General features: G+C 32.7%; 1 protein-coding gene across 1 annotated transcript in view; it reads left to right on the forward strand.

Annotated features, from left to right (window-relative positions):
• The window catches only part of LOC106129252 (POU domain, class 6, transcription factor 2), a 131,558-nt gene extending 117,349 nt beyond the window's left edge, over positions 1-14,209 (forward strand). The window contains exons 8-12 of the mRNA XM_060947462.1: positions 7,591-7,771; positions 10,231-10,284; positions 11,191-11,274; positions 13,081-13,217; positions 13,554-14,209. Of these exons, the coding sequence (XP_060803445.1) occupies positions 7,591-7,771; positions 10,231-10,284; positions 11,191-11,274; positions 13,081-13,217; positions 13,554-13,678 (581 nt within the window). The 3' untranslated portion in view covers positions 13,679-14,209. The remainder of the gene's footprint in view (positions 1-7,590; positions 7,772-10,230; positions 10,285-11,190; positions 11,275-13,080; positions 13,218-13,553) is intronic.
• The last annotated feature ends 2,146 nt before the right edge of the window (positions 14,210-16,355 follow it).

A 16,355-nucleotide genomic window follows, 5' to 3' on the forward strand; every position in this document is an offset into this window, starting at 1 on the left:
TTTTCTCGTCAAGTTTATTTTCCAAATAATCTTTCCCTTTTTGCTTGATTAATACTGCCTCTTTGTCTTATTCTTCCTCTTCTTCTTTTTGTAACAATGCCTTGTCCTTTCTCTTTCAATCTTTCCATACTCTCGCTTTGTAAATATGTTTCCTTTCATTTACATGACCAAACTTTTTCTGTGAATCTTTTTACACATCATCGTTTTTTAAAACGTTCCTTTTTCTTCTTTATTTTAATAGAATATTTAAACTTAAATACGTTCATTAAATCAAATTAAAACTAAAACTACTTATAAAAAGAAAGAAAAAAATACTTACAAACTAATTAAATTAAAACTAAAACTACTTATAAAAATAAAGAAAAAAGATGACTACAAACTAAAATTTAATTTATAAATTGTACAGTCCCTGCATAGCATCAACATGCGGGAGTGTGCCTAGAAGGCTGGCAGCATTGCCAATTTGAATGGCAATGCTGATTCTCTGAGCCAGATAATTTCCAGCCCTCCGGTCACGAGATACCTCAATCAGCTTTTTCGACAATTTTAGTAGTTTTAGTTTTAATTTGATTTAATTGTAATATTTATAAGGAAATAAAATGTATTAATAAATACGTTCATTCTTATTACTCAGATGCTAATAAACTTGGGATTCTTATTGTAGGTGATGGGCTAGCAGCCTGTCAATTTTTGAATCTCATTTGCATCATTAAGCCATACAACTGAACGAAACTTTTTAGATTTTTAAGACTGTTTGGTTCTTCCCCGCAAGGGTAGATATACGAGTAGACGTCATTTTACGAGTTTGAGTGTATGTATGTTTGTAGATGCGCTCTTCATACAATTTCTGCCACTGTGAAATAAAAAAATCTTATTTAAAAAAAATATTAACTTTATTGTTCATCATATTGGTCATAATTTAGTTATGACCAATATGATGAACAATATGATATGATATCAGTGCCTTATAGGTGCGACCTAGCTATGATAATTAGTCCATCGGTTATAATGCATTGAAACGATCCATTACACGATCATTAGCGATTCCTGATGGAAAGCAACGGCGATGGAAAATATCTGATCAATATTGTAGGCTACAATAACACAACAATAGGAAATTATGGCCATAATTTGATTATTCCATATTTGATTATTACGACGGCCTCTGTGGCGCAGCGGTAATACGCTTGCCTGTGACACCGGAGGTCCCGGGTTCGAATCCCGCCCAGGGCATGATGAGAAAAGAACTTTTTCTGATTGGCCTGAGTCTTGGATGTTTATCTATATAAGTATTTATTATAAAATATAGTATCGTTGAGTTAGTATCTCGTAACACAAGTCTCGAACTTACTTCGAGGCTAACTCAATCTGTGTAATTTGTCCCGTATATATTTATTTATTTATATTTATTTATTGTACTTTAAAACCATTTTACGTAACTATCGTTTTTTTAAATCTTGCAATACATTGTCGCATGCGCCTACGGTCTAGATCAATGATTGATAAAAGTGTCAATGGATTGATCATAAGCTGTTATATATCTACGTTAATATTATTTATTCGCCGCGAGCTTAGACTTTGGGAACACTTTTATACATTCAGTCACGTTTATATCCCTCACAGGCTAGACAGAAAAGTCTGAAAGGCCACATTCAGCTTTATGGCTTAATGATGGAATTGAGATTCAAATAGTGACAGTTTGTCACCATGCTAGCCCATCGGCTACATGAAGAACTCCAAGTTTATTACTCTCAATGCTGTAATGTGTTCAAAAATAGCAACGAATGCTTTTACGTCATATTGCATGCAATTACTTTTCTAAATATATAAAAAGAAAGCGAGACTGAGTGAATCACAGCACATCATATAAATTGAATTTCGATGGCATTTTGCTAAAGTAGACAGATCATAGGCCAGTAAATTCATTTTTTTATTTTTAGCTAGTATTAATTACTTTTATGGTTACCAAATTTTCGTAACCAGGTAACTACCGCATAGTTACGTAAGCAGCAGTTTATTGTAGAAGACAAACATAAACCCAAACACGCGAAATAAGGGTCGAACTTCAGTAAGTACCATTTAAAACAATAGCCCCAAAATCCATTGGGGCGTTTACACTAGGAGACTTTATTATATTTTCTAGTATCGGATTGGTTGTCCATGTCCATGACTGTTACAATGTAGTACTTAATTTAAATTTGTAATCGTAATTTCAATGCAAGGTCCATTCAAATTACAAGAATATATCCAAATTTGGTTCGGTATTGATAAAATTTTCCTAATAAATAAATTTATTAGAATATGAATATTAAGGATATTTCTACAAAATATCTAATGGACGCTCCATTTTCGAGAACCGAAACCAAATTCTTTTCATCTTTTTATAAGAAAAATTCTGTTCTTTTCTTACTAAAACTAGGTAAGCTTAGTAAGATAACCTTTGAAGATAACATCGCCGGCCAATTAAGATCAGATGCTTAACTGTAGACACTAATATGATCCAGTGAGGGAACTCCCAACTTGCAATATAAATATTTTAATTTTGGTTATTTTAAATTAAATGTCTAGTCTAACTTTGAAGAATTGTGTCTATTATTATTTGCTCTAGAAAATTACAGACTGGTCAATTTGATCATGATAGGTAACTAGCCGACGTACAAGTCGAAAGACCTACAAAAAATCGTATAATCGTATCGTAGTCGAGTCTTAAGGTGTAAAGGCGCCAGGGTCCGTGCCCCGCGGCCCCGGGTCTATTGATTACTATTTAATTCGTTGTTAGTGGATACAATTACTAAATTACTCAGTTCCTCTCGCTACGTCCAATTGTCTAAATAAATCGATAGCGTATTTTTGGCGTGAATGCTCTCAGGAGTTTCGCGTTTTGTTAGTGTCCATTAGCAGAAAAGCTGGATTGTTTTTAGGTTTTGCTTTTAGGAAATAGCAGTCAGTACATTTCTAGAATTAACTTTTAACAGTTAATCTTTACAGTCTTTATTTCCATTAAGGTTAATAATCCTAGGCTAGGTCTGCGCCTAAAATGAAGTCGGATGACTAATGTCAAATCATTTACGCCCAATAACAAAACAGTGATGTGACGATTCTTAATTTTGGGAACAAGACGCAGTTTTAAAGAAGATTCAAAACTTTGGCTGATTTATAACAGAGTTGGCATCGGCACGCTTTATAATATATGCGAGCTACTTGGATAGGAAAAAAACAAGATCAATTTAACATGTGACAGTGTCCTTACTTAAATTTTTTTTACAGATTTTTATGTTAAACCTGCCCGTTCCTACCTACTTTTTGTAAAGCATCTTTATTATGTAGGTCCCTTTAGAGAAGGTTCACTTGACCTGGCCTTTTAACAGAACAATTACACATTAAATAGAAAATTTTCAAATCAAAGCATATTGAAACATTTTAACGACATAATAGAGCTATTTATGTACCCTTTTAATTTTATCGAGAACAAAAAGCAATCTCGAATCGATAAAATCGTTCAAATTGCTTAATTAAGAATAATTATTATCACAAATAAATGATACCTATAATATTCACAAAGATACTACAACTTTATCAAAGAAACCGACCCACAACCGGTGTTCATCGAATTTAATTAATTAACTAATTAAAATCCATTACAAATAATTAACGTGGCTGATAAAATTTAACTCGTTCAATAAAAATACGGAACAAAGAATAACTACGGGATAGGCTTATAAACTTGGGATTCATTTTGTAGGCGATAGGCTAGCAACCTGTCACTATTTGAATCTCAATTATGTCATTAAGTCATACAACTTAACGCGGCCTATTAGTATTTTCGAGATTGTTGGCTCTGTCTTCCCCGCAAGGGATATAGACGTGATTATATGTATGTACCTATGTAAAAAGATGAATTGAAATGCGCTCTAAAGTATTCAATTTAGATAACAAAGTGCTTTTTTGTGTACTTCATTTTAATGTATGAAATAAAAATACTTAGTATTTTGAAACCCAAATCTAGCATTGCATTAACGTACTGAACTATTTTATACAAGATCATAAATTATTTGCAAATCCTGCCTTTCGATAGTTTAGTCGTTGAAATAATTCAAAGACATAAACAGCAAACATTTAGGAATTAACCGTTATTTCTTACAAACTCTGTTTCGACATCTACGATCTATATTTAGGACTCATTTAAACGTTACTGTTAATTGTTGTTAATAGACTTAATACGTAAATTGGCAGTGGCCATTTGTTACCCACTTTCCCGGCAAACGGCGAATCACATTACATTTTATCGAGTTCCTTATAAGCTTTTATATACTGCTTTGTAGAATCGTAGACATGATTCACTAATTCCATACAGATTTAAATATTTTCAATTAAATAGATTAACTTCTTTATTTAACAATGACCCTTGTGTTTATGTTTCTTAAAATTAATATTCCATTTTGTTCGATTATATGTACGCTATGATGACAAAGAAAATCTGAAAGAGTGAGTTTTGCGAAACTTAGACTAAATGTTAGGAAAATTCATTAAAAGAACCTAAGTATTGCCGGTTCTTTTATAAATGGTGCTTATTTTATCATTAAAGATGAATATTATTGTATCTCACATCAATAATAAAACGAAATTTGGGTCTTGAGTTTGAAACGTAAACCTAGAAATAACTAAACTTATCACAATTTTTATTCCATCTGTAATTAAACTTTTAACTTAAATCTACAATTTTCTGTAACTTTGTAGTAATTGTTCTATACAATTTTCCATTAGTCGATAGCCGATTTTTATTGAATAACCTTTCAAATGGGTTTTTAATTACAGTTAAGCAAATGAAGAGCCCTCGATAATATTACGGGAAATGCTCAACTTTTACCTAAGACCGCTTTAATTCTTGGGGAAACTTCTTCAAAAGTACTCATAACAGTTACTTTAATAACGCGTTAATTATAATCGATAACGTATCCGATTATATTGTGATCGTAACATGAATCGAGTCAATTCGGCTCGCATAATTTCACCCATTACAACTGCTCACAAATTTATAATCTGCGTATCGAAAATTTCGAATTCATTCTATTCTATTCCTTATTTGATTGTTCGTTAAGAATGTTTAAGGTAGGACTATAAATTTTAACGAGTATTTTTGATTTGGCCGGCTTATACATGATTCAACTAATCACTCGAAAACTTTAATTTCGTATAATGAAGCGTTGAATATAACATGTCGAAATGGCGGTGGATCGATTGTTTCATCGAATTTTTCGGCTTTAAATATGCACGGTGTGGCATGTGAATTTGGCATTAGACTGTTCGGTAAACGCAAAACTGATATTAGTGGATCATTTACGAGAGGAAACTAGAGTCCACTTGGATAATTAAGTACTTAGAAATATATTAAGCAGGATAATTTAGATGTTGTTTATTTGTACATAAACGCACTACTGTCGATAATAGGTACAGCCATGGTTTAAAAAATCTCGCAGTGGTAAACGTAGGTAAGTCATGTGTTTCACCTGGGCCAGGTTTGGTTTCCAAGGCTGACAAATTTTGAATGAATCAATTTTTGCTTATATCTGCGAATGACTGTGTCCATCTGACTTGCAACTTAAGCTCACACTTAATTCTTGAGCGTTATCTGTGTATTTGCCTTTGTATTGTGGGTTTTGAACTACATATCATGTAGATAAATCTTAAAATATTTGAATTACTCCGATCAATAACAATTAAGGAGCATAAATGAAAGCTTGGAAAGGTGCACCAAATGTCAATTTTTTAACTCATATCAAAATCACGATAACGTTATTCAATTACGTCAAGCCATCGCGAAAATGAAAAAGGGTACATTTGTCTACATTAGAATTCACGAAACTATCCATTTTCAACTCCTTTCGGCGTCCAATTAGACATCGCGTGATGAAAACGCACCCATTAATTACATTTCAAAGATAAGTCAATTGGCCAAGTTACTACGTCCCAAATTCAATAACTATAATGCATCAAGATACCGAACAGTTAATTGTTTAATACATGTAATAAATTAATTAGACACAATTAAGTTCGCGTGTCCGTCCGCGTATATTGACCTCTCGTGTACGAGATCGTTCGGTATGGTTTTCTAATTTGTGATGCCAATATTCTGATGTAAGAGCAGATATGGAACATTTTAATGTGTATCGAGAATTAATGTCTATCTGTTCTTTAATGCAACGAATACTTATTTAAATTAAAGGTACCTATCATTAATTACTAAGCTTTTGCCATCGGCTTTGGTTCTCTGTGAGTGTTGACTGAAATAAATACTTAGTTAATGCTTTTGATACTCTTGTATGGTAAGCGTGTTGCTTGCTGTTTTTCCATTTGCTTTACACTGACTAAAAAAAGTGCCTACCAATTTCATTCGTTTCATTTGACCATTTCATTAATTGGTACTTCATTACTTTGTCTTAACTATGAAATTTTGTCTTTGAATATTGCTGCACATAATAAAAGTCACCCCAAAACATGCACAGATCAAACAAAAGCTACAATCAACGAATAGGAATTACATTAAATTACCTCCCCTTGAAATCACCCCTAAACTAATTACAGTTAATCACAAAATTTCCAAACACCAACTTATAGATAACAAACGAAATTAGAAATCGACTGCCATTCGACTACGGTAAATGGAGAAACGATTGCCAATTTAGCTACCCTACTCTGTCTTAATTGATGCAGACTACTGCTTAAACTAACGGAGGTAGAACGCGAATTGTAATTTGTCATCGGTTAGCTAAGCAAAGGAGAGGGGGATGCAGTCGCGAGCCAGCCTTCGTCGCGGTAGCACGTCTCCGCGCTAATGACATCCCGCATAATTAGGAACCGCCACGATCTACTAATTACATAAATTGCCCACTAAACTTGGCTATAATTTTGCTTCGCTTAAACGGTAATGGCTAGACGGGCTTAGACAGACGTTCTCAGTTGGCAAAGCTCTTTTGATTCATGAATCCCTATCTGATATTACACGTATCGTAGATAGTTAATTATATTACATTTAACATACAATTAACTCAAATACCTTCAACCACTACTGTAACATACTATTGATAGTTAGGTTTCACGAGTGGTTTCTATACTAATTTCAATAGTACCGGAATTTCTCTTTGGCAACCAAGTTGTTTAATTATATTGATTTTTACATATTCTGTTTTCTTTTTCATTGAGCATTCTGCTTGCATCTGCTTAGTTCAGACACCAGTCTCTCACAAACTTACTTTGTATAGTTATAGTAAAAGTTTTAAGTTTAAATCAAAGAGAACTTTACTTACCTATCAAGTAAGGAATACAAAGAATAGTCTATGAAATGCTTTTGATATAACAAACAAGACTCTATTTAATCACATCTTTAATCGCGAAATACGTCAAATAGTTGCACACTAATTTGTCCATACAGAAAATAAATGAAGTACCATAAAACAATAAGGAACTACCATGTTTTAAAACAAGAGAATCGACATACAAACTAACACACTGTCACTTTACTGCAAAGAGATAGATAGATACATCAATTTAAAATAAGAACGTAATATTCTAACGTATTTCTTTTTAAAACAGATCAACCTACAATCAGCCAGTCATCTAGCAACGTGGTGGACGGAATCAATCTGGAAGACATAAAGGAGTTCGCCAAGGCCTTCAAGCTTCGTCGTCTGGGCCTCGGGCTGACGCAGACCCAAGTGGGCCAGGCCCTGTCAGTCACTGAGGGTCCAGCGTACAGTCAAAGCGCAATTTGCAGGTATTTATGATTTTGTTATGATAACCCTTTAATATTCGCTTCTTTCCGTAATCCTAAGATTCGGGGCCCTTCGATTGGTCAATTAATTTCAAATTATGATATTTTTAATGTAGTCAATTAAATAGGTAGGGCATATCAAAGTAGGAATGTAAGCGATTCATATTCACAAACTTTATAAGCCACTTAAAGAAGCAACTGACAACAAAATACTCGAATAGCAGTTTTGTTTTGTAGGTTACAATCTCACAGACAAATTAGACTCAAAAATTTGCAATAAAAACCGAATAGCAATCTGACTTAGTAAAAGTAATATCTAGTCATAATACCATACAAGGGACCCGAATCTGATAGTACACACATCCGAATATTCGATTAAGATTTAATTTCTAATGACCAAAATGTGTTAAACCACAAAATAAAAGAAGGATGTGTGGACATGCATAATATAAAATAGATCGTGGAGATAAAGTGGCACGCTCGACAGCCGACAACAAAAACCAAGTAACACCACATTTTTCAAGAAACGCAACTCCGTTATCGCACCAACTTTTTAATATCGTTAATTGAAGTGATTTGTAAAACAGCATGACTCCTTTCATTGCTCACAATTCGTTTAATTAATTACCATTCGGGCTTCTGTTCCGCTCCGTGGTGGTACGCCATTTTTTATAGGCTTTCTAATGATTTGGTATCTTTCAGTAACGAAAGCTAGGGGTGTATTTAAATTGATTGTTGATTGCCAATCGGCAGTTTAATCAGTAATTATACTTGTATAATGTAAAATTGATGCAAATTATCAATATTCAATTCGAACAAGGAAAAAATAGAAATATTTAAAAAATGTTTATAATACTTCTTGGAACTTTGAAGCTATTCTTAGTCTGAAATGGAAAGGTAGACGTAGATAAATCTAAAATTAAGATCGCAGAAATTAGTAATTCAGGTGTCTTCGTAACTAATAAAGAGATTTTCTAAAAATCCTGAAGTACGCGTACGTAGCTATGAGTTTGAGGGACGATTTATATTTAATCGAATGAGTACAAAAAGTTCGAACATAAAAATGTTTAACAACTGCTTAACATTGGGTCTTCATAAATGGAAAATTTATTAGGGATCGACATTTATGCCTATGGCCGATCCAAGAGATCGGAACGAAACATCCTTCCAACAAATCGTGTTTCGACGCGAAACGGAACATTAGGCCAAAGGAAATTTTCAATTCGGGCACCGACCTCCTTCGTATAATAAAATCATTAATCGTTACTTCTGTTCCAGTTAATTAATTATCTTGCCGTAATTACTTTTTTCGTGTAATTAAAAGAGTAGAATTCCCCTGTCTTTGTCCCGTCCTGATTTCATTTTCCATTAATTTTTCTTTCGACTCCCTCCAATTTGGTGTCGCGACGCCGGTACATGGTAGTTACCCCTTTGATTATACTGGACTTAATTAATTTGCATTTTAATTAAAACATATTATTTCGGAAAGAATTAATTTAACAATCCCTGTTCATAACCGGACGTTCAATTATTTGTTCACTTAGGAAATTATATTTCTTGGATTTTTGAACGATATGGGTATAGATAGAAATTTGAAATTTTTTAATAAGTACATTTATAAAATTAATTAGTGTTATTGTTTGTGAACTAATTCTTAAAAAGACAAAAGGATTTCGAAAGAAAAAAGGATTCAGTTTTCTCATTATTATCCAATAAAAAACGCACTTCGAATTTTATAAACTCTGAAAACAATCCCCCAAGTTGTATTCATATTATCCATTTTCCGATCTTTAGAATTCTATTGAATCAATGCATTGGATTCATGACGTGGCACATTGAACCTCTCATGGTCATTGTCGTGTCTTGAAGTAAACATTGAATAATCCATATCTGTACGGGTTGCACTCTATTATAATTTTATATGAGCTACGCTGTGTCAACATATAGGATTAAAATTTCATTGGGAACAAGAAACACAACAGAATTTGAAATATAAAAAAATATTCGAAAGTATAGATTTAAAATAGAATTAAAGCGATTTAGAAATGGGAAAAAAAGCAAATAAAGAACAGTAAACAATGGACAATGTGGAACAATCAAAAATATGTTGAAAATGCAAAATGGGTGCATAAGGTTGAAGGTGCTAAAAGCAGCTTAGAATATATTCTTTACCAGTTAGTCTAAATTGGCTGCTATAATTACATAAATCCTGAAACTATATTCGTGAAAATAAACTTAATAGAATTCACTTATAAAAGTAAAATGTGAACATAAAACTACTCAAAATCTTTTCCTTTATCAAAACGTGCTGTAAAATATATTTTTGTAATTGCTTAAGAAAATATCATTATTTAATGCGTGCGACTCTATCTCTACATCTATTGTGGCGTCTCTTTAGATCCTGGGAGATAGCCTGCCACTGGATAATACAAATCTAACAGATTATTTGTTGCCCTCCCCAGTGCCCTGGCTTCGCAGATGCTAGCAGCTCAGCTGTCGTCACAACAACAAAACATGTACGTGTTTTGTTTTTATCCCTTTACAGCACCTTCAAATATATTCTCAAATTGGGTCCAAATTCAATATAAGTCTTCACAACTTTCATTAATTTCAAACAGAAATAAAACATCATCTATATCAACAACTCATATTTGAGCGATAAATTTGAAGGTACTTAACTTACATGCATTAAGAACACGCTTTGACTCACTCTCGACGGCCCAGTCCACATGTAGATTGTCTTTAAATCAAAATGTTTCAACGCTATTTAATGTAATCTTATCTCGATCGGGGATCCGGGCATTGCTTTCGAATGTATGCCGCATATAATTATTTGTAATTACTGGTTTTGACGTTCTTTCTTTTCCTTTTCACACGTACGTATTTGCATACGCGTAATGACCGTAAGGCGCCATGCATCATACTCTACAGTTACATTTTGATGTAAAAGACAAACGTGCCACTTCACTGTATGGCCACAGAACCATGTCTATTCGACACTATGAGTAATCGTTGTGAGAACTTTATCACTTTTACTGTAGTAACATCACGGTGAATAATTTCTTGCTTTCCATCTAATCTAGCATGATGTATTATTTCATTACTCTTATTTTTATTAATATTCATTTTGCGCAATTCAAAAGCCAGGGCATTGGCATACGTTACCTTTCGTTTCTAATTGAATTCGTTGTTTTATTGTTACCTTGTTCAGTATTAATCAAACTGATTGCTCCGGCAGCTTAAATTACCTATTGTTTTTTTCTATACACAATCGTTAGCGTCTATGTCAATGTCCTGTTTTACGCTAAGTTCATTTGGATTGGGTAAAGATCGTCGTGTATCGTGCTTTCCACCGCGCTAGACTTTTGTTTGACCGGTGCGTGCATAGTAAGACTCTAACATTAAATTTGTGTTCGATACAGATTTGAGAAATTGGATATAACACCAAAAAGTGCGCAGAAAATCAAACCGGTGCTCGAACGTTGGATGAAGGAAGCGGAAGAGAGGTAACTATTTGTTTGAGTGAGTTTGTTCGTGGTTGTGCTACATCGTGACACATTTGGCCTATAACGCTTAGCAACGTTGTGAAAATATTTCTCAAATCTGGACTAACTATCGCTTGTACGGGCTAGGTTTTATGTTTATTTGTATCCGCTTCCATTATCACTATTCTTATAATCACTTAGTTGCTTAGAGTTGTCGTCAATATTTGGTGCTTCGATTATTTCACCAAATTTTGACGACATTTGTACAGAACTAATCTGTAACGTTTATTGTTTATCTGTGGCTTTGTTTTTATGCCGTAAACATTATGTTGATGCTAACAGTACCTTTTTACTAGTAAATTTTGAGTTCATAACTATTTATAGACTGGATTATTATATATAAGATAAAGAATTATGAAGTAACAATTAGAAATTAGTGAAAAAGGTTACTAACACGCATTTTGCTACATGAGATAGTGTCAACTAGTTATTAAATGCTCATAATAAGGTCTGGATTCATAATATCGGTTCATTTAAATAAATCAAATTAAACTACGTCCCTAATCGTATGAAAGCATCCGTAAAAAAATAAAACACAATATACTCAAAAGCAAATAAGAAACTGCCGATACGCCGTTACAATTCCATACAACCCAGGTGTCACTTAAATCTTCAACAAATATTAAACAACGCGGCAAGAGGTCCAGGATCTATCGATTTTACATTTTGCATCATTAAAATGCATTATCTGAATGCAACGGGACGGTTTAACATTGCAAATAGTGCATTGAATTTGCAATCGCCTATCCCCCTTCGTGGTAATTTTTAACGAGCGCACCCGTTAACGATACTCCTTGAATTAATACGGGAAGATGTTGCTCTCCCTGGTTTTTACACGTTTTTTATTGGCTGTGAGGGTTATGGTACAGTGTGCCTAGTAGATACCTCGGGCCACTTTACATCCTCCACCCAAATCGAGGTGGTCTTCTGAGCCCACTCCCAACACATTATTCGTTCATTATCTGTTCCGATCTAAATCTCATTTGGCCTATAACCACGTCATATAATCACTTCTATATCCCAGGGTAGACAGAGCCAACAGTTTTGAACATACATGGCCACGTTCAGCTTTATGGTGGAATAAGTTTGAAATAGTAAGCCGTGTGTATTATGTATGTATGTATCAAATAGGTTGGGTACAAAAAATCAGATATAACAATATAAGATATAATAATATAAACTATACAACAATATGAAAATCAATAACGGCTAACGGCTTTATTTATTTATATTATGTCTACGTCAACGAGACTTGACGCCAGATTAGTAAAGATTCATTTATGGATGCATTCAAATGATGTCGGCATTATGGAACCAGACCAAGGTTTATTATTTACATCTGCTTAATTTGTTTTTCAATGTAGGAAATGTGTAACCGTTCCGATTTTATTACGGGTTTTCAGAATAAAATCAGAAGATACGGTATATCTTTCGTTTGGACGATATTTATATAAAATCAAAACAGATTCGTTCTGAAAGTACTTGATACTACTTTTCCTTTGTGAAATAATTTAGAAGCTTATCTGAAAATTGGTAAAAATATCTACCAAGCAGGAAGCATAAGAAATAAAAACAAACAAAGGTAAAATAAATGTTTAAACGCTCTATAGATCCATTCTAATCTTTAACTGCTAAAATTAAACGTACATAATAGCGTTCCAGAGAAAAATCCAAAGAAATCTACCTGCTTATTCAGATTTCTGTGGTATTACCACATGACAAAACATATTTCTATCTTATATTTACAAAACACATTGTATTTTTCAGGTACGCGTCTGGGCAGAACCACTTGACAGACTTCATAGGTATGGAGCCAAGCAAGAAACGTAAGCGACGCACCTCCTTCACTCCTCAGGCTTTGGAGCTGCTGAACGCGCATTTTGAGAGGAACACGCATCCCTCTGGTAATTTTTTATTTCACTTATTACCCCTATAGTCGTAGAAGTTTGGGAGGTTTATCTTGTGTGAGGTATATAAGTATTATTTTTAAGAATCAACGGTTTGCAAAATCCTTTCGTGAAGTGAATGAAGTATTAATAGCAAGGAGATTCAGATTATTTACTTTTGGTCAAAAATTACTGCAGATGTCACTCCATTAATAGCCTAACATGGCCAGACAGCTAAAAGTCACAAGATTCTAAATTATTAGTCTTATTCGTAATTTTAGCATAGGTAAAAAAATACAATTTTAAATTTATTTATTACCTACTTAAGTTTGCCTATTTTTATGTTTTTTCCAGGCACAGAAATAACGGGACTTGCACACCAACTAGGATACGAACGCGAAGTCATCAGAATATGGTTCTGCAACAAACGTCAAGCTCTGAAGAACACCGTCAGAATGATGTCCAAAGGAATGGTCTAAAACAGACAACACCTATATTTTTATTTATCAAAATAGTGACGAGATGTACGACTTTTATATCGATGTCGATAATTTCGCTTTACGATCTGCACGTAAACGTCTCGTTATTACACCTTAGTTATTATTTGCATCGATAGTGTCTTATTTAAAATTAAAAAGATGTTCGGCGGTTCGTTTTAATAAATTAATCAGGCCTTAAAGCAGATCTTTGGGATTCCAGCCAAGTTAAGAAATGGGATTTACATAATATTAAGTGTAATGTTAATGTGAAATAACAAATTTCGACTGAATATTCATCTCGATGTAGTTGACGTGGTATTTGAATGGAATGTCTTGATATTATTAGGTGTTTTAGTACAAAATAATAAATTGACGAATTGTGTGTTACTCCGTAGAGACCGATTAAAACACAAATTTATTCATACACACATTTTCACTCATTCATTCATCTAGCATTTCATAGTTCCATATTATTAATTAAATACAGTATTAAATATTGGATAAAATCATCAACCAAGTTCGCATACAGTACACAAGTGCAAAATGAATGAAAGAAAGTATGACTTGATAGGATTATTACTCGGCGAAATGTGGGTATTCCTAGTATTAGCATTTTTTTGTAAAAATATTGCATTTTGTAAATAAGTACAATACCTACATTTAAAATATCGGCGATTATTTGTAATGTAGAGTGATCATTAATTTATTGAAATACTCTGAGTTGTTTCGTTCTACGTAGCGAATGTTGCACTTTATAGTTTTAGGATTATTCGATATTATAAAAGTAGATAATGTGTCGTCAGTCTTAGAGGCCTACTGAGAATTTTTTAATCATTAGTAGGTTTTTGTTAATAGATAGGCATAAAACGATATGTATAGAGTAATAATAAAAATAAATTTGTCGAAGTGTAAATATTGTTTTCGTAATTTTATTTCAGTAAATTGTATTATTAGTTATATTTTATTTGAAGGAAATATTTTATAAGCTTTTTAGAAATCTTTGTAGATTCAAGTTGGATTTTGTGGCGATATTAACAATATTTTAAAATTTCTGAGAGTATTCCGTTAAAGTAAACTACTAAACTTTACAATAGAATATTGAACTATACATATAACAGATGGTCTTAAAACGTTAACAAATAGCTAATGTGCATATTGTTTTGGGCATATGAGTATTAAACTAATAAAATTGCCTCGCATTTGGAAATGTAGATTTTGAATATTATACATATATATAGATTTTCCAAAAAAACTAAAATTTGACATTATACAATTATGTTTTAAGTGTTTTCCCAAAAAATATGCACAAGTATTAGCCTGTATTCATCACATTATAGTACTTTAATAAAATTCTATACATAACCATACCTATAATTTCAAAGAATGTTCGAGATAAATGTATTTTACTTTATGAACTCATGCTGTTATTGACTGAACAATATTACGTAGGTTTTTTCACATTTGTAACTATACAGATTTAATTTAAGTGTCCTTTTTGTGTAAATAAATTGTTTAGTTAGGCATTTCACAATTTAAGACCTCCTGTTAACTGTATTACCTACAGATAGTGCATAAGACTATATTATAATGTATGTTAATGACCAATGAAAACCAACTTGTGATCATTAATATTTGTACTGTTACCTACTACTTAACAAGAGTCGTTAAAAAATAATATTATAAAAATTGAACATATTTTTCGGCTGTTGAAAAATTGTAAATACAATATTAAGGATAATAAAACTATTTGGATTAATATTTAGGAACAAAAGGAAAAAATATTATCAAAATTTATATTTTCAAAAATTATTACAAGTGCAAAAAAAAGTGTATTTAAAAGGGACGTTTGGCCATAAAATGCAAAATTATTCATGGAATTTTTTATCGACTACCGCACACCACTACACCCACAAAAGCAGTATGGTATACAGTGACTTAGAATCGTGCGATGCGATATTGCGCGTAATCTGTACTTATTATTTCAAGGGTCAGGATTTTTTTAAGAAACACATTCATTCACAATCACTTCTGGGTGCAGCATTGAGATCTCATCGGTAGCACAGAATGCTCAGTGTTTTAGCTATAGTAAAAACCTGATTCCTAACAAACATTAGTGTAATAGAAGAAGCATAGGATGCTAAGTACAAATTATATAATTTAACTGTAACTACTAGTCCCGTAACAAAATATTATACGGCAAAATCGCGTTGCACTCTGGTTTTCATGATCCGTACGTAACTGTAATAATAATAGTATACAATTAATAAAATCTACTTACACATAAATTCAGCTGTATCACATATTCAAACCAAACTGTAACAGTATGTAATAGTGTATTAATTTTTTCTTCCTATAATGGTACCGAACGAATGACTATGGCTGCTGGTTTAAGAAAAGATGCAGAATAAAGACAGATAACTGTTTGAATATTTTGTTTTATTTAACCTTTGCGGATAAAAGGCAGAGAAGATAAAGGTGAAATTCTATTCGGATGATAATGTAGATCTATATGACACATATTTGTAAAACTTTTTAATAAACAATAATAAATTTAAAGCTCATTCGTCTATTACAAGCTAACATGGTGGTTTAGAAGAAAAAAAATATAATAGGGGTACCAATTGTGCCAACTACCCGCGCAGATTAAAAGTCAAAACATGGTTAATTATTTTGTGAA

The sequence above is a fragment of the Amyelois transitella genome, chromosome 13 (genome assembly GCF_032362555.1).
Source record: "Amyelois transitella isolate CPQ chromosome 13, ilAmyTran1.1, whole genome shotgun sequence".
In the NCBI taxonomy this organism is placed as follows: Eukaryota; Metazoa; Arthropoda; class Insecta; order Lepidoptera; family Pyralidae; genus Amyelois; species Amyelois transitella.